General features: G+C 38.7%; 1 protein-coding gene across 1 annotated transcript in view; it reads right to left on the bottom strand.

Moving 5' to 3' along the window:
• The window catches only part of LOC132312462 (pentatricopeptide repeat-containing protein At1g30610, chloroplastic), a 28,433-nt gene extending 11,502 nt beyond the window's left edge, over positions 1-16,931 (bottom strand). Inside the window, exon 1 of the mRNA XM_059810843.1 lies at positions 15,617-16,931. Coding sequence (XP_059666826.1) covers positions 15,617-16,644 — 1,028 coding nt within the window. The 5' untranslated portion in view covers positions 16,645-16,931. The remainder of the gene's footprint in view (positions 1-15,616) is intronic.
• Positions 16,932-20,292: the final 3,361 nt, after the last annotated feature.

The following is a 20,292-nucleotide window of genomic DNA, read 5'->3' as shown; positions in this document are numbered from 1 at the left end:
CCCCCCCCCCCAAAAGAAGAAGAAAAAAAAAAAAAAAAAAAAAAAAACGTTGCACTGCAATCTCTCAATTCTCTCAGCTACTGAAGAAGGAAATTGAAAGAGAGAGATGAAATAAGTGGGGAGGCTAGAAAGGGTGCTCTTAATCAGAGTGACCCGACCCCCCTTGGAGAGGTACTGCTTCTTCCAGCCTGCCAACCTCCTTTCGAATCTATCCACAACCGGATCCCAGCTTCCAACACATCTCGAAGGGGCTCCCAAAGGCAACCCTAAGTAAGAAATGGGAAAAAAGCCAGAGCGACATCCAAGAATCTGAGCAAACATCTCGATCTCAAGAACATCCCCCATAGGCACAAGAACACTCTTACCAATAGTCACCTTAAGACCAGAGACAACTTGGAACTAAATCAAGACACATCTCAAATATCTCAATTGGGACGCATATGCATCACAAAGCACTAAAGTATCATCCGCAAACATCAAGTGGGAGATCTCCAGTTAACTAGCAACATCCCTACCCACCCGAAAACCTCTCGAAAAACCCAACTCCACAGCCCTCTTTAATAATCTGCTAAGAGCCTCTATCACAAAAAGGAACAAGAAGTGAGAAAGTGGATCACCTTGTCTCAAGCCCCTCGAACAAGAGAAAAATCCCATCGGGGCTCCATTCACAAGGACAGAGAAACGAGCACTAGAAATGCAAAAAAGAATCCATCTCCTCTAACGCCCACCAAACCCCATCCTCTCCAATAAGTAGAGGAGAAAGCTCCAACTCACATGGTCATAAGCCTTCTCAATATCCAGCTTACATAAAACACCCGAAACCCTATTACTCAAACGAGAGTCCACACATTCACTTGCAATAAGAACGGAATCCAAAATCTGACGACCTCCCACAAAAGCATTCTGAGAGTCAAAAATGATGTCATCCATAACCTTTCTCAACCTAGTGGCCAAGACTTTAGCAATCAACTTATAAAAACAACCCACCAAACTGATAGGGCGAAAATCCATAACACCCATCGCCCCTCCTTTCTTCGGTATAAGAGCAATAAAAGTAGCATTTAAACTCTTCTCAAAAGAGCCCTGATCATAGAAGGCGTGAAAAGAGCCCATCACCTCCTTACGGACCACCTCCAACACTCCAAAAGGAATCTCATAGAAAATCCATCTGGACCTAGGACTTTATCCCCATTACAACTCTTCAAAGCAGACAAAACTTCCTCCTCCGAAAATGGCTCTTCCAGAACAGAGCACTCTTCACTCGAAATAGAGTCAAAGTGAAGCCCTGCAAGCAAAGGCCACCAACCAGCTGGTTCAGTGAACAACCTCGAAAAGTAATCAGTAAAGCCTTTGCAAATCTCCTTCTCCTTACAAAACATCTCCCCATCCACCCGAATCCTCCCAATGTGATTGCCCCTTCTATGAGCATTAGCAAGTCTATGAAAAAATTTTGTATTATTATCGCCTTCCTTGAGCCACAAAGCTCTAAACTTCTGCCTCCACGAAATCTCCTCCATAACAGCAATCTCAGCAAACTCTGCCTGACATTCCACCCTCCTAAGCTTTAAGGGAACCGGCAAAAGGCCCTGACCCTCCATACTATCGATATCAGTAATCTCGGAAAGAACCCGATTCTTCCTCCAAGTTAGATTTCTGAAAACCTCTTTGTTCCAAACTTTAAGATCATTCTTCAAAAGACGCAGCTTTCCTACGAGAGAATGACTAGGAGTACCAACCACTCCATACCCCACCCACCGGGATCGGACTCGCTCCAGAACTCAGCCCGAAGCCACATATTCTCAAATCCGAAAGGGGACCTTCTACTACGCATCCCACCACAATCCAACATCAACGGAACATGGTCAGACAAAGGGCGAGCCAAAATGACCTGGACAACATCATAAAACTTCTCCTCCCAATCACTTGACAAAAGGAATCTGTCAAGTCGAGAGAGAGTAGGAGGAGTACGACCACTGGACGGAGTGTACGGTCCACCCACCAAAGGCAAATCAAACATACCATAAGCATTAATGAACTCTGAGAAGGACACTATGTCGACCGTCCACCTGCCCCCAACGACCTCTCAAAAGGACAGCGCACAATATTGAAATCCCCACCAATACACCAAGGCAGCGACCATCTCCTACGAATCTCCCCCAACTCCTCCCAGAGCAAATGAAAAACACAATCCTCTGAAGGACCAGACGCCAGAAAAAACCCAATGAAAACCATCATCCACCAACGAGAGAACGCAGGAAGCCGAGAAAAGACCAACCTGAGAATCCAACAAAGAGACCCAACGGTTATCCCACATAATCAGGATACCACCCGAAGAGCCAATCGCATCCAAAGCAAACCACTCCACAAATCTCCCTCCCCACAAGTTTCGAACAATCCCATCCGTCATCGAGGCAATCTTAGTTTCTTGCAGGCACACAACATGCCCACCCCCTTTCCGAATCACCGATTTCACCACTTTTCTTCTAGCCGGGTCGTTGAGACCACAAACATTCCATGAAAGAATTTGAAGCTTTATAGGGAAACAGTAGAAATAACAGTCTCTCCTATCCTTCCACCAGCCCTCTCCATGGACCCTACTCCTCCTTTCATAAGTAATGAAAGTCGTGGGGCTCGACACCCCCCTCTCCTCCTTCCCCACAGAGACACTCCCCCTACTTCCCATTCTTTCAACAAACTAAGTATTGAGAACATCAAGAAATAAACTTATCGCCTCCTCCATCCAACCCTCAAAAGAGACTCCCAAAAGGAACCCACCTTAACCCCCTTTCCCTAACCCAATCATCCTCCATTGCAGCCACACCTGCAGCAAAGGCATTCCCATCCACAAAATCCCTTTCCGGTCTAACAACAGTCAAAGGGGTAAGCAACTCTAAATCAGACTCACATCTGTTCCACATAACCATACCCAGATCCTCATTAAAGAGGGAGCACGACCCATCCTCCCCAATCCCAACAACCGACGAGGATAGAGAACAGCAAGACTGCGCAGTCCCGAACACCTTTTCAGCCAAATGACCACTCTGCTCATTTTAAAGACCTTTCAAAGCAAGATGAGCCCGCAACTCATTCAAAAGCACTGCAGCAGTATCATTATCCAGAGCAATCTTCACATCACGTCCCACACAAACAGTAACACTCTTTCCCTTGCACTCAACAGAACGAGAGTGGCCAAACCCATCAACCTTACAGCCCCAAGCAAATCACCCCACCCATTCACCAACCCATCCTCAAAGGCCGAGGAAAGGTTTTTGGACACAGAATTCAACCTCTCCGAGGACTTTCTCACCACCACCGAAGAAGGAGAAAGGGGAGCGGATGAAGAAGCCAAAGAAGAGAAATTATGTTTAGAACCAGGCTTACCCGGATCACGAACGGCACAAGGAACCCACTTCTGCTTTTCTTTCCGAGTCCATCTTCGTCGAAGGGAAGGGAGAAGAAACCACTACTTAGACTTCAATCAGTGACCCTGCGGTGGCTTCCTAGCTCGCCTACCAACTGTGGCAAGAGATGGACTAGACGGCTGGGCCAATGGATCATCCACGGATGCAAAAAGTGGTCCAAAGCGATTAGCCACTTGAAGACTAGAACAAACAAGCCCAACTAATTCATGCTGAGAATCCTGCCCAACCACTTCGCCATAGCCTAACCCAATAGAAAGACCATCCGTGCGTAAAGAAACATCAATTTGGGCAGCCTTACCTTTATCAAGGCCACAACCCACCAGTTCATGCACATCATTAAGAAGAGGCCCAAAGACCGGCCCATAAGGAACATGAACCCGCACAGCCAAATCACAAATCGCTGGCCTAATAGCAAGCCCACCAACACATGATGACAACTTGTCCGTTCTTGGCCTCACAAAAGAATTTGAATTGGAACTAGCTATAACCCACTTGGAACGGTTCTCGCCTCTGCGCCAACCACATGTAAGGGAATCTTTTCTCCCCCACCCACGCACCGGCTGCACGTGAAAGCCACCTTTAAGAAGGTTTATATCCCATCTCTGCAACTGACGGCGAAAACCAACCCCACCGCCCCTTTGAATATTCCGGGCACCAACCAACGAAGAAGAAGACCTTTCTCGCCTTCTCTAAGTGAAAATCCGTCTAAAACACACTATGTAGCAATCCCATAGATTATCCTTCCATTTCTTCCAACGCCAAAATTCAGCCATCCCCTTTTCACCCATAGAATTCCATCTCAACCACTCCACCTCCTTCAGCAAGTGAGATCCATCCCCCCCCCCCCCCCCCCCCTACAAGCTATCAGTTGTCAAGACAAGTTGAGGAGGCGTTTCCTCCCAAACAGCCACCTTATAGCAAAAACGGTCGTCATGAACAAAGACGAACGGCGGGCAAGCACGACCGTCAGACACAATGATCCGAACCTTCTCAGCATCAAGGGACTCATCAGCATCCACCCAGATGAAACCTCCATACAAATCCCCAATCATCACAAAAAGAGCGTGACTCCAAAGGTGCAAAGGGAGGCCGTACAACGTCACCTTCTTCAACCCTTGCTCTTTCAAAACGTCAGAGCATCTGGTAGAGAACAGTGGCAACAGCCTTTTAAAGTATATAAAAGGCGTGGCAAGGAGGGTTTTAAGGCTCAAACCTTAATTTGGCACATGCTAGACGATGGAGGGTCCACTTGGAGTCTTGCATAATTAGGAGGTTTGGTCAAATTTCATTATTTTGGTAATTATATCAATTAAGTTATTTGTTACTTTATTAAGTTAAGAGTCAACTTTTGATTACTTTGTTTTGGTAAATTGCATAATTAGATTAAATTGCATCAATTAAGTTATTTGTTACTTTATTAAATTAGAGTCAACTTTTGATTACCTCCATTGGAGGATAATCCAAGGGTCATCTTTTATTATAAAAATGATACTATGTAACTCTGAAAACTCAGCGAATGATTGAATAAAATTATCCTTTGAGATTTCTTTGTAAGTGATTCACAAATTCTGAGGATGTGAGGCCTCCTATAGGTGTGATACCTAGGTCCTATTGGAGTGATTCCAATAGGCTTTTCTTTGTTAATTACAATCCTTCTTTTCTACTAGCAGACCCTGAATCTTAGCTTTGTTTCTAAATTTCCAGCCCATAACTCTTATTTACTTTCTTCTATTTGAGCCTGTCCTTTGTTCTACATCAGTTTTGGTATCAGAGCTTAAGTTGACATCATATCGACACAATAAGGAAATGAAAGATTGGGTATTAATCAGCAAGATGAGCTGATATCCAAGCTTGTAGAGCAGCTCAATGGGTTGAATGTCCGATTCAATGAGTTAGAAGCTCGAACGTGTCAGCCTATTAACAATTTTGCTCCTGCTTCATCTAGTACAAATGATGGCAGTGGTCGAGAGCAACAACATCCTTTAAATGTGCAGCAAAGGCAGAATGTGAGGGCTGATCCACCACCACACCAAATGTTCAAGTTTCCGAGAAATCTGCTGGGAATGAATTATCATGTGCCACATGATAACGCTGGGGATATCACAAAGAAAATTAAAATGGAGGTGCCAGATTTTGAAGGTAAGGTTGATCCTACTGTATTTTCGGATTGGCTTGCTTCGATTGAAGAATATTTTGATTGGTATGATATGAGTGATGATCGTAGAGTGAGATTTACTAGAATGAAGCTTGTGGGCCTAGCAAAAATATGGTGGACTGGTGTTGAAGGAGATATTAGGAGGCTGGGACAACCACCAATCAGCACATGGCAAGAAATGAAGGCAAAGCTTCGAGAGAAATACATGCCAGCCAATTACCATGACAAACTGTGTGATCAACTTATCAATCTAAAGCAGGGCAACCTGTCAGTCGCAAAATATATGCAAAGATTTGATGAGTTAAATACTAGAAGTCAAGTTGTGGAAGACCCGCGGCAAACACTTGCAAGATTCAAGGGTGGTCTAAGGTCTGATATCAGAAGGGAATTGCTTCGCCAGTCATTATATGGTGTTGAACATGCTTTTCAGGTTGCATTGGACATGGAGGAGTACTTGAGTTATCAAACGGCTCGAAGATCTGGATATCAAACCTGGGATGCAGCACCCAAGAAGTCCAGTGACGGAAATCGCAGCACACAATCAGTAACAACGCAGCCAAATGGTGGAAATGCTGGATCAAAATTGCCCTTTTCTAACATGGCTGATCCTAAAGGAAGAGTATTGTGGCAAACAAAGGTAGTGGAAGGCGTAACAAGTGCTTCAAATGTGGAGAAACAGGTCACATGGCATACCAATGTCCAAAGAAAAATTTACACATTGGAATAATGCCTGACGAAGAGCTAGAAGAACATGGGGGAGAGGACAAAGGAAACATGTTTGACTATGGGATCTACAACCCTGATGATCTAGAAGAGGATGAAGATGTTCCATCAATCTCCGTTGTGAGGCACATCCTTGGAACCCCTAAAGTTGAAGATGAAGATTGGCGACGCACATCTAGTTTTCAAATGCTAGTTCGTTGTGGGAATCAAGCTCGAAAGGTCATTATTGATGGCGGAAGTTGCATGAATGTTGTGTCTACAGCCACGGTTGAGCGCCTCAAGCTTTCAGTCCAACCACATCCACAACCATTCAAAGTGGCGTGGATAGATAGTACTTCTATTCCAGTAACTCAACGTAGTCTCGTTTCTTTCTCTTGTGGAGCTTATAATGATTCTGTTTGGTGTGATGTAATTCCCATGAAAGTGACACATATTCTTCTTGGGCGGCCTTGGATTTATGATCGAGATGTGTATCATTGTGGGAAGGAGAATACATACACTTTCTTGTTTGACAACAAGCAAATTCTTTTGAAGCCTATGTCCTCAGATGAAATGGAGAAATATAAAGGTGGACAGGCTGTAGATGATGCGAAAAGCAAGAAAAAGTCCCTTAATCTCCTTTCCAAGAAGAGGTTTCAATTGGAAAGTAAAGAGATGGGTGTTGTATATGTTGTTGTAGCAAGGGAAATCAAAGAAACTGATGCTGTTCATGATTCTTCAATGCCATCAGAGGTCACCAACTTGCTGTTAGATTTCTCAGATTTATCTCCCGAAGATCTCCCTAATGAACTCCCTCCTCTACGTAATATCCAGCATGCGATCGACTTTGTACCGGGGTCTCCATTGCCTAACCTTCCAGCTTATCGTTTGAATCCAAGCGAGCATGCCGAGCTTCTGAGGCAAGTTAATGAGCTGCTGTCCAAAGGATTTATCCGTGAAAGCTTAAGTCCTTGTGCTGTCCCAGCTTTGCTCACACCAAAGAAGGATGGTAGTTGGCGCATGTGTATTGACAGTCGCGCCATCAACAAGATTACAATCAAGTATCGGTTTCCTATTCCTCGAATCGATGATTTGCTAGACATGGTGTCTAGTTCTTGTATATTTTCAAAGATAGATCTGAAAAGTGGCTACCATCAAATTCGCATAAGGCCCGGGGATGAATGGAAGACAGCTTTCAAGACAAAAAATGGACTCTACGAGTGGCTTGTTATGCCATTTGGTCTTTCCAATGCCCTTAGTACATTCATGCACTTCATGACTCAGGTATTGTAGCCCTTTATTGGTCGTTTTCTGGTTGTCTACTTAGATGATATTTTAATCTACAGCCAAAACGAGGGAGGAACATATTTCCCACCTTCAACAAGTTATGAGAGTTCTCCGCCAAGAGAAGCTTTACATGAACTTGAAGAAGTGTTCCTTCATGTTGCCGAGTGTGGTGTTTTGGGGCTTTTTTGTTTCTTCCAAAGGGGTAAAAGCTGATCCAGATAAAGTGAAAGCGATTCTAGATTAACCAATTCCCAGCACATTGCAGGAAGCACGGAGTTTTCATGGGCTAGCTTCATTCTATCGGCGATTTATTAGAAATTTCAGCACAATAATGGCCCCTATCACCAATTGTATGAAGAACAGCCAGTTTGTTTGGACAAAGGCAGCAGCATAGGCCTTTAAAGAAGTGAAGAAAAGAATGACTGCAGCTCCTATTTTACTCCTTCCAGACTTCTCAAAAGTGTTTGAAGCTACATGTGATGTTTCACAGGTTGGAATTGGAGGTTGCATATTTTAGTGAGAAACGTAATGAAGCAAAGCAAAGTATTCCACTTATGACAGAGAATTTTATGTTGTGATTCAAGCACTTCGCTACTGGCGTCATTACCTTCTTTTTAAGGAGTTCGTGTTGTATTCTGATCACGAGGCCCTCAAATATATTAACTCCCAAAGGAAGTTAAGCCACCGACATGGGAAGTGGGTTTCATTCTTACAAGAGTACTCATTCGTTATCAAACATAAAGCTGGTGTTGAGAACAAGGCAGCCGATGCACTTAGCCGAGTTGTTAATATTCTTGCCTCCATGGCTGTTCAAGTTCTTGGTTTCGATATGCTTAAACGAAACTACTTATCTTGCACGGAATTTAGCATCATACATGCTGATTTGATAGCTGGACAGCAGGGTACATATCATGATTATTCGGTACATGATGGTTATCTCTTCAAAGGAACTCAACTTTGTTTGCCTAAGACGTCTCTTCGTGAACATGTGATATGGGAGTTGCATGTTGGTGGGGCAACAGGTCATTTTGGAAGAGATAAGACCATTGCTATGGTGGAAGATCGTTTTTTTTGGCCAAGTTTGAAACAAGATGTGGCCAAAATTGTTGCTCGTTGCAGAACTTGTCAAATATCCAAGGGAAGAAAGAAAAATACAGGTTTATATACGCAGCTCCCAGTCCCTCATGAGCCGTGGCAAGATTTAAGCATGGACTTTGTTCTTGGGTTGCCTAAAACAAGAAGTCATGATGCTATATTTGTTGTTGTGGATTGTTTTTCAAAAATGACACTCTTCATTCCTTGTTCCAAGACATCCGATGTTGTCCACATTGCCAAGCTTTTCTTTCAAGTTGTTCGGCTTCATGGATTCCCAAACACCATTGTTTTTGATCGAGATACCAAATTTATGAGTTATTTTTGGCGCACATTATGGAAGATGCTGCATACAAGGCTGAAGTTTTCCTCTTCTTTTCACCCCCAAACTGACGGCCAAACTGAGGTTATTAATCGTAGCTTGGGTGATTTGCTTCGTTGTCTTGTTGGTGACCATATTAGTAACTGGCCCAGATTCTTCCTATGGCTAAATTTGCCTACAACAGTTCTGTAAACAGATCCACAGGGCGCAGCCCCTTTGAGATTGTGACAGGTTTATGTCCTCGGAAACCAATTGACTTAGTGCCTTTACCAATTGTGGCACGCCCTAGTGCTGAAGCTGATGCTTTTAGTAAGCATATCAGAGACATCCATGCGGAGGTTCGAAGGAAGATTGCAATGAGCAATCAAACTTACAAAACACAAGCTGATTTGCGGAGGAAGTTTGCTGATTTTGAGGAAGGAGATATGGTTATGGTGCGAATAAGACCAGAACGATATCCTAAAGGTGCTTATAAGAAGCTTCACGCAAAGAGTGCTGGCCCATACAAAGTTCTCAAGAAAATTAGCTCCAATGCTTATGTTCTTGACCTACCAGAAGAGATGGGTATCAGTAAAGTCTTCAACGTCAAAGATCTCACCTTGCATTCAGGCCATTTTGCTGATCCATTTCTTGTTGATCCTATCACTGGCATTCCCCCAGCCCCACGTGTAAAGGAGGAAATAGAAGATGTTGTTGATCACCAACTTGTTTCAACAAGAGCTGGCGGTTATCAAAAATTCCTCGTTAATTGGAAAGGATGGCCACTTTCTGATTGTACATGGATTAGCGACAGTGAGTTCTAACACCTAGCTCCAGACCTCTATGAACAATTTCATGCAGTTACCTCGCCGGGGTCGAGTTTTTCCAAGCCGGGGAGAATTGGTAGAGAACAGTGGCAGCAGTCTTTTAAAGTGTATAAAAGGCGTGGCAAGGAGGGTTCTAAGGCTCAAACCTTAATTTGGCACATGCTAGACGATGGGGGGTCCACTTAGAGTCTTGCATAATTAGGGGGTTTGGTCAAATTTCATTATTTTGGTAATTGCATCAATTAAGTTATTTGTTACTTTATTAAGTTAAGAGTCAACTATTGATTACCTTGTTTTGGTAAATTGCATAATTAGATTAAATTGCATCAATTAAGTTATTTGTTTCTTTATTAAGTTAGAGTCAGCTTTTGATTACCTCCATTGGAGGATAATCCAAAGGTCATCTTTTATTATAAAAAGGATAATATGTAACTCTGAATACTCAGCGAATGATTGAATAAAATTATCCTTTGAGATTTCTTTGTGAGTGATTCACAAATTCTGAGGGTGTGAGGCCTTCTATAGGTGTGATACCTAAGTCCTATTGGAGTGATTCCAATAGGCTTTTCTTTGTTAATTACAATCCTTCTTTTCTACTAACAGCCCCTGAATCTTATCTTTGTTTCTGAATTTCTAGTCCATAACTCTTATTTACTTTCTTCTATTTGAGCCTGTCCTTTGTCCTACATCAGCATCCCACCCTGAAATTCCATGAGTCCACAGAAAGAGTAGCCTTCCCCACGATGCCCCCCCTTGAGCACTCTCTCTGCTTCCGCCGAAGAGGGAAAACGGAAGAGAAGCAGAGAGTTCGGCAAAGGCGACACAACCACTGCCAGAGAAACTTTCCAAGCACGCGAGGCCCAATCTACAATCTAAGCCCTAGAACCCACTTCTTCGTCGAATTTCCCAACCAAACATGACCTCAGATCCTCCATTCTCTTACCCACTGAGTCATCATCCAATAAAAACGACCCTTTGTACGTAGAAGCAGATCTCACAAAGCCTCCTTGAAACAGACGTGGGAGACTCACAACCTCCAAGAAAGAACGCATACCCAAACCAAAACCACAAGAGAGGAAAGAGAAAAACAAAGGAAAGTAACTGAGGATTTCACTGGAGTAGATGACTCCGGTGACTGGTCGGAGCAGTGGGCTCAGACCGTGTCTCCGTTACCGGAAGCTTTCTCTCTCATAGCAGTCCAACAAATAATGACGCGCAATTTCGGCCTTTATGCTTGATGATGCTTGATGTTTGCATGATATTTCTTATTTTCTGAGAAATCTTAATATTTGAGAAATTGGTAAATAGTGGTATAATTAGCACTTGACTTTCCAAATTCAAAGCTTAATGAATATTCTGTGGAAACATGGTTGTCTTGAGTTGATCATAAGCCCCAATTAGAAAGCACTAGACAAAGGTCACAAAGCTCCCTTTCATCTTAGAGTAACAAAGAGAACTTTGGAAGACAACTCCCAGTTTGTTTTTCTCAAACTTAATGCTACTATTAATGCAATAAATGCTTAACAAGAAAACAAATTTATAGACCCGGAATTTTTGTCTATAATTGGATTATTTTCTATAAAATAATTACGAATTAGAACATTTATACGCCAATGGTGATTTATTGAAAATCAAGACTGTCTGGATGTCACTAACTTTTTTTTGATAAGTTTTTATTTTGGTAATGAAAATAAAATAAAATAAAATGGAATGGCTAACTGGAATAGCTATAATCCTAATAAAGCAATCACAATAGTGATAAGTATTCAGAAGCAGCCCCAAATCTCCATGTTAAACTGGAAAAGATATGCCAATACTATTTTGACATTGTGCTTGATACACAGAACTAGAAGCCTACAATTGTCTCCATATAGATTATTATTGTGTGCATGTGTGTGTGTATGTGTGATATTGATTTCTATTTCTTTTTTAAACAAGCTAAAATGCTATATATACTGGCACTTTATAGTGTAAATTCAAAATGAACTTTTCATGCATAATCATATATTACATGAACATGCAGAATAATGTCAAACATTAGCCGTGTATATAGGAACATAGATTTTTTTGACAAGTGTTGATATGAACATGAACATAGATAAAAGCCCTTGAGAGAAATCCTGCTATTTTAAAAGCCCATAAATGTTCTTGTATCCAAATTAAAAATAAAAATAAAAATAAAGAAAAAAGAAAAAGAGAAGGAAACTGAACAAAGAAAATTTTAAATTAGAAAAACCTAACAGTTATAAATCAGTATACATATATATAGACCAAAACACAAACATGCTACAAAAGCCCATGGCACAAAGTATTCATGCTTAAATGAAAGAAGGAAGGAAAAAAAAAAAGTTGGAAACATATCATCCAACGAGGGAAAAAAAAGCACATACTAATTACAACTGTTGAAATCCACCTAAATGTTCAAATTGACAAATGGATTTCCAATGCCACTAGTGAGCATACAACATCAAATATGTCATCAATCATAATTTTACAGTTATCAGGGAAAAGATCATGTGACTGTTTAATGAGTATACACAGTGCTAGTAACCAATAGTACACGGGTAAGGACAACCATAAGGAAAGGGAAAAGAAAAAGAGGATGAAAACAAAGGGAAAAGAAAAAGAGGATGAAAACAAAGGGGATTTACATCAACAGAAAGAAAGAAATAAAAATAGAATATGATTGCTATCACAACAACCATCTGCTACTAATGGCACCACAATCAGCAGCATCTCTCTCTCTCTCTCTCTCTCTCACACACACACACACACAAATAAAAAATAAAAGTCCTCCCATGCCATCGTGGAATCAGCATCATTCTTGCCCAAGTTCCCGACACACCATAGCCACAACCATCTTCACCTTCTATCAGTGTTACTAGAGGCTCAAGGTGCACAAAGGTGCTAGAGGATCCTTTGGAGCCTAGGTGCGAGGCGCGCACCTGAGTGAAGTGAGGTGCATAATTGAAATTTTAAACTACCATAAAAGCATTCATATATCATAACTCATCAATATTCTTAAAATTAATATCATATATAAAAAGGTAAATCCATCATTCAAGAACCATAAAACGGAGCACAAATTTGTTTTCTAGAAAGGCAAAGCAGAGTGTGCACGCGTGCGTACACATAAATTAAAAAAAAAAAAAAAAATTACTATTAACAAGAAAAGAAAAGTAAAAATAGAGCCCAAAAATAAAAGATGCAGAGACAAAAGAAGTAGATGAAGAGAGAGAAAATGTTAAAGAAGAAAAAGGAGAAAAAATAGAGCCCCAAAAAAAAAAAAGACAGAGAGAAGAGAACTAGACAGAGAAAGAGAAGTAAACAAAGATGAGAAGAGGAGTAGAGGAGAAGAGAGGAGAGAGAAGTAGAGGAGAAGAGAGAGAAGAAGAAGAAGAAGAAAGAACTGACATGGCTTTGTCGTTCGTCTCTGCCACTAGGGCTTCGTCATTGGTCTCACAATCTCACTCTTTCTATGTTCGGTTCACACTTTGGCTCTTGGACTTTTTAATTTGTTTATTCTTTTGAACAAAAGTTCCTTCTCTCATATGCTTAGGCTTTCTTATTTGTCTATTAAGTTGCCAAAAGTACCCTTTTGGCTTAAGAAATAGAATAATCATTTAAAAAAAACAAAACAAAAAAACAGTGACGCACAATTAAGGTGCTCGCCTAGTGAACATCAGTGCGCCTAGGATGACAACAGGCGCTAGACCTGCGCCTTGAGCCTAGGCGCGCCTTTAACAACACTGCCTTCTACAACCCAGAGTGACCTCATACCGTCACTATTTGAATTCATAACCATCCAAAAGCAAAGGCAGTGCCAATAGCCACCACTATACAGCTCAAAAAAACTAAATCCTACCTCCAAGCATCATCAACGTTATTGGTTTAATCCCAAAACCAACCAGACATCTCCATCTTCATGACTGACTACCTTCAGATAATCAATCTGCATGAACCAAATCTCAATCTTGTCCTACCGCAGAGTCTCTGCCTGCCTCCAAAAAGAATTGTTTTCGTCTCTAGCTCCATCCAAATAAAAATGTTTGAGCAGCAATATTATCTATTACCTCCTCTTTTTATACAATTTTTGACCTGATCGTACCCATTCTCCTTTCCCTTACTAGCTAGAAATAACAGACACTCACCCAAAGCTCACAGCATTTAAGGTCATGATGGTGGGCGACGAAGAAAATAACTAGTCCATTTGCTAATCCGGCTGACTGAAGCAAGCAAGAATATTTTCTTACTTTTCAATGAGCAATCTCAGTAAAATAAAAAACAAATAAATACATAAAAGGTTTTCTGGGAGATGTCAACTAGGTTGCAACTTCAAGGTTTCTAGGATATATAATATTTAATGTATATGAGTTCCATGGATGCAAAATATTTTTTGGGGCATCTCTTGGCCATATTATTCTATTCTATGGCAACATTTTCCACAATGACACAATCTATCCTGCCTTGCAAATAACCTTTTAAAGATATCAGACATGGTCACTCTTAGGGATCTCTTGGCCATTAAGTTTCACTATTACTTCACTTCTACTTCTAGTTTTTCTACACGTAATATATTCAATCTTAATCCCGCTTAATGAATAACCTTTAAATGTTGAAGTATCTCTTAATATTTTGAACTTAAATTAACTGTTTTCTAATTTGATGAATAAAAATTATACTAACATGAACATGAATTATACCATTAGCAAACAACATGCACCATAAGATGTCCTCTTGAATAACCTTATGAGTTCATCCATAACTAATGTAAAATGATAAGTACTCAATATTCAGGGGAAAAAAAAAAAAAAAAAATGATAGTACTCAATGTTAGAATTTTGGTATTTGTCTCTTGTTCCATAATTCCATTATTCCCACACTAGTTACATCTCATTTTTTTCTAAACCCTTCATATTATCTCCTTAGATATACTATCATATATTTTTCCCAAGTTGATTAAAAATCTTCTCTTCATACTTTTCCACCAATCGTCTAAATACCAAATAGTGTCATCGAGATCTCTGAGACATAAAACCAAATCAGTTTTCCAAACATTGATCTCTATGTCTTAATCTTTACTCATTACTCTCTCCCAACGTTAAATTATATGATTTTTAAGTTTAATACTACCACAATCAATTCCATGTTGACTGTCACATTTGTTCTTATATAAAGGTTTAAAACTGTTTTTCCTTCATTCATCATGCATCTTCCTAATCTGTGAAATCTTATTAAATTCCACTAAATTCTATAACCTTCCTATTTTCATTTCATAGTCTCTTCTAACTCGACGTGAAAATTATCCAATTTGTTTCATAGGTACTAATAGAAACTGAACCTATATGACAAGTATAATTTTGATACAAATAATTTAAGAAAAAAACTCTCCACTCATTATTTGTTCTCATACCCTTAACACCCTTTGGTCCTCGCCCTTAATACTCTTGGCCTAATTCAAATTCTACATTAAAAATATATATATATATATATTGAAAATCAATAAAACATCAACCAACAGAATGCCTTAATGTTTCTTTATATTTTCATCGGTCGGTGGTCTACATCTAACTTAAGGGATGGAAATGTACTACAGTGGATGGACTAACTCCCCCATTATTATACATATGAAGCATCATGTGAAATAAAAATAATAGAAAGATTAAATGCTTAAAATAGAAAAGTAAGGAATAAGTGTAACTTTAAAAATCTATTAAGACATAAATGAAAATTTGATCCAAAAAGCTGTTGAAAGATGAATTTTCTTATCATGAAAGACTATCTTCCTAATATTAGGTATACTAGATATTCAAATGTTTTTAGTGCTTACCACTTTGCAAGCTTTTGGATTCTCTCCTCCATTTCCATCCGTGTAACCCGTGGCTTGTCGAAAACATCATTGGATACCTCAAATGACTTGAATGCTGCTCTTTGCATCCCCGCTGCATTAACATTATTCTTCAGGGTAGGCACACTGCTCCTACTGAGTTCCACACTTTTCGATGCAATTCTTCTATAAGAATATTTTTCACCCTCAATGCAGTCTTTCTCAAGTCTTCCATGCATTTCGTTGCTTCTAAAACCATGTTTATTTCTCCCAAACGTGTGTCCTTCCAATTGATCATCACTTTTGTTTTTCATCCATCTCCCATTTGCTGTATCGACTGCCAACCTCCTTTTGACATTTACATCCATTTTCCTTTCTGCATCATCCAATTCTTCTCGAACTGAAGAACAGGCACTCCCTATATTACCCTTCTCTTTAAATCCAATCCTCTTGGAATCCTCCAATATTCCACTTCCTCTCTTTTTGTAATTAATCTTACCATTAAACACTCCTTCTCGGCAAGCAACTCCATTAGAATTGTTGCGCAGCTCGCTTTGCTTCAATGACCCGGCCTTATCTTGAGATGATTTCCCTTTAAAATCATCCAAATTGGCATTTTCTTCAGCACCTTCTGACCGCGGTGTCCTCAAAACATCCTTTCTGCTCGAATCATTCCTTGACTTGTCTCTATTTGATTGATGGGTTTGCTTCTTCTCCCTAACACACTCCATATCCTTCAAATACTCATCAAACGATGGCTTGAACTCAAACTCTTTCTCAAGAACACCACTATCAACCAATTGATTGCCAGACGACAAAACATTGACTGGCCTGAAATTTCGTGTTCTTAAACAGGAAACCCTATCCTCCATAATTTTCTTTGTTTTTAAAGTGACACCACAACTGGGTTTTGGGGGAATCAAATACCCACAAGACAGAGACAAGTTCTGGCTACAATTCAATGTCAAAATTCCATTTTTTTCAAAACAACAGACACCCATTTGAGAATTTACCATAACCATGACCACCATCTCAGTTAACACTAGGATTCAAAAATCGCCCAACAATTCAAAGAAAGCTCAAATTTAGGCAAACTACTATACTAATTTGAAGTGAAACAAAAAATTAAATAGGCAGAACATAAGTGAGTGTCCATTAAATTCAATGAAACTTACACCTTTGGCAGTCAAGAAATCAAAATATGTAGTATGGACGGCTTGTTCCTATACGTGCGCCATATCAGCTCTATCAAAATGTATTCTTCTGGCAAACGAAAACAACGAGAGAGGGAGAGACGAGAGAGGGGCCTGGAGAAGGGGTGGGGCTGATCTTGTAAATGGGTACGTCGTTAATGGGCCTCCTTTAAAATGGGCCGGTCGTTTTCCATATAGATGATAAATCAGAATTAATAAGAATTCATTTGTATTCTTTAAATTAATATACCTCTGGCAAAGGAAATACGGAGTAATTGACAAGTTATATCGTAATGTTGCCAATATTAAAGTAATCTCACGGTAACAAAAAAATAATAATAATAATTCAAATATTATAAATTAAAAATAATTATTTATGAAGGATTTTGTGGTTAAGTGATATTTTATTTATCTCTCAAAGTGAATGATGAGGGTTCGAATCTTCAAATGAGCAAAATGAGTGTATAAGTGGTGTCTGTGTGAGTTTTTTGCCAATAAATAAAATAAAATAAAAAATTAATAATTTGGTCACTTGAATAGTGCAAAGACTATTTATTATCACAAGGTAGACCTCATAATAGCATAAATCCCCAGTTTTTGGCTAAAAAAAAGAAAAAATCATGAGGTAATTTACCTCCTAATTTATTTATTTTTCATAGCACTAATCTCCGTTAGTATTACTGTAAACCTCATAATAGCATTAGTCCCCGTTACCATTTCGCTGAAAAAATTAATCAGGATGTCATGGACTTATTCGGGGTTAGCCGTAGCCCACTCATTTCTTTTACAATGATAATAGAGAGAAAAGATTAAATAATAATCATAAATGTATGTTTTTTTTTTCTGCATTAACTCCTACATTTGGAAGAAAGTAAAAATGAGAATCACAAAAATGTTCATTTCTCTCCTTCTCCTTCTATTTTTATTTTTTTTATAAACATAATTTAATATTTCTCTCCTTTTTAAAAAAAAATTTCCCCTTCTAATTCACTCAATTCAATTGTACCATAAAACTTTTTTTTCTTTTTTTTTTTTTGAGTAAATAAGTGTGCATAAAAGAAAAGAAAAATACAAGTATACAAGGGGTATTCCCCAGGAATGGGCCATGTGCCCCATTATCAAAACAAAAGCAAAAGAAAAAGAATCTCAGTCCAAAGAAAATAAAAAAGAACAGTCCAAGCCCAAGTCCATACTGTCCAAAAAATTAGCCCAATGTGCTACCATAAAACTCAAGCCCAATCCATATTCATGGGCGGGAATTCATCAACATGTTTCTCAAGATGTCTCAGTTCTGGGAGGTTGTTTGGCTGTGGCTGGGGCTGTGGTGGTTGCAATTGGGGTGTGGGTAGGGTATGTGGAAATGAGAAGAAAAGGTTCGAATGGGATGGTTCATAGATGATTAATAAAACGAGCTAGGAAGATTCCAACTCTTTGCAATTCCTTCAGCATACGAGCATGAACATTTATTGACGGAGAACAACTTATACCTTACTGAATTGACAATTGCATTGAAGGTCTTTGTCAGGATTACACTCAAATTCTGAAAGATCCTATTGTTGCGTTCCCTCCATATGTGGTAAACAAAGTTTGCTAGCATTAGCTTACGAGTAAGTATTTTGCAGAATTTAGCTTTTTTGCTTCCAATTTGAAGACGCCCAAATTAGGAAATCTTGCCACGAACTAGGGTTTGTGTAAAATCCACATTTTTGTTGGATTTCATTTCAAATTTCATTAGAGTATGAACACTGATGAAATATGTGTTCACGACTCTCTGCATCACTTAAGCACAGTGCACATTCGGCTGCAACATGTATGCATAGAGTGCTTATCAAGAGTTGATAATTTTACTTTACTTGCAACACATAGGCAAAAAAAATGCTTCGGTGTGAGTTGTTTGAACCATACAAGCTTATGCCAGTATTTAGTAGGGAGCTAGAGGTGGAGATATGGCTTTGATGGTGGGAGTACTTTTTTCCCACTGTACGATGTCTTTAACTAACAAATTTGGTACGATAGAGGCGAATATGTCAAAATGTGGAGTAAATAGAAATTTCGTATTTTTTATAATTTTTAAATTTTTAGATCTCATCAAATTGGGTTAAATATATTTGTCATTTGATGGTTTTGTATCAAATTTGTTTTCCTAATTCAATTTTAACATAAGATATTAAGTTACAATTTATTAAACTGAATATTTGAAGGAGTGAAAGTTTCATCATATTTGTTCACCATCACTTGCATGCCCTTGTAACAAGTGACTAGAGAATTAAAATTTTTTGAATTCCAAATTCTGTACTTCCAAACTCAAATTATTATTTTCTAACCATATTTACATGCTACTAGAATTGTAATTGAACTCAAGCTTTTAGGAATAAAAAATAAATAATAAAAAAATAATAATAAAAAAGTTTCATAATCATTCCGAACATGATTCAAAGTTTTCAATTTAAAATATTTTTATTTAAAATAAAAGAATAATTCAATTTGACTGTAGTCACTGTACAACTGTACATGGAGGATCACAGGTCAATCATATAACAATTTGATTTGGCGGGGGTTGGTGCCAAACCTACTACTAGGCTAAAACTGGGAAGAATATGAACACGCCTTTCGTGATTGACTAAATCTCAACCAGTGCACAAAAAGACTACTACGTGTGATGTGCGATTACTTTATAGTATTTGACAGGTTTGGACAAGATGGAACATTGCCAACTTGTTCCTAAAGTAAATAAAGGTAAAGTTGTTTTCCCATTAAAATAAAATAAAATGCATGGATGATATGGTGTCTTTTAAGTGACATTAATATTTAAAATTTTCTGTATAAAATTATATATATATATATATTCTCAATTTGTAAACTATTTCATTTGATGAAAACTTGAATTAAAAAACATTAAAAAGAGAATGCATTTCTCAAGCCTCTAATTTCTTCTCAACTTTTTATTTTTTTATTTATGTCTATCATGTTGAATTGAACCAACTCTTTTCTATATATATATATATATATATATATATATATATATATATATACACATAGATTGTCCGAGTTAACCTCATCAAAATCAGAGGCTAAAATATGAACTCATCATATGTTGCAATTGGAAAACCAACTCCAAATAAGCTTAAATTAATTTTGGTTCAGGACAAGAAAAAATGACTATTTGCAACATGGAATTATCTTTTCTCTTAGCCTGTGAATCGGTACAATGATTAGAATCAGACAATATTCATTTCAGAAAGCTCAAAATTTCATGTAAAATTAATGTACGTATCAAATACTATTTAGTCCATAAATGATATTCATAAATCATAGCGAAGTACTATTTGTGTACAGTGTTATGTTACTTTCACTAAATTTTAAATTCAAGCGATATTTATTATTTCAATTCGAAACCCAATTGGAGCATAGTGAACGCATATATATGAAGTTAATTAGGTGAAGTTTGGTCTGTATATTCTTAATTTAAGAAAGAAAAAAAAAATA

Source organism: Cornus florida, unplaced genomic scaffold, assembly GCF_030987335.1.
Source record: "Cornus florida cultivar Cherokee Brave unplaced genomic scaffold, ASM3098733v1 CherokeeBrave_3.0.0_Hap2_Chr01, whole genome shotgun sequence".
In the NCBI taxonomy this organism is placed as follows: domain Eukaryota; kingdom Viridiplantae; phylum Streptophyta; class Magnoliopsida; order Cornales; family Cornaceae; genus Cornus; species Cornus florida.
Note: the sequence above shows the minus strand (reverse complement) of the source record. Positions and strands in the feature narration are given on the sequence as shown.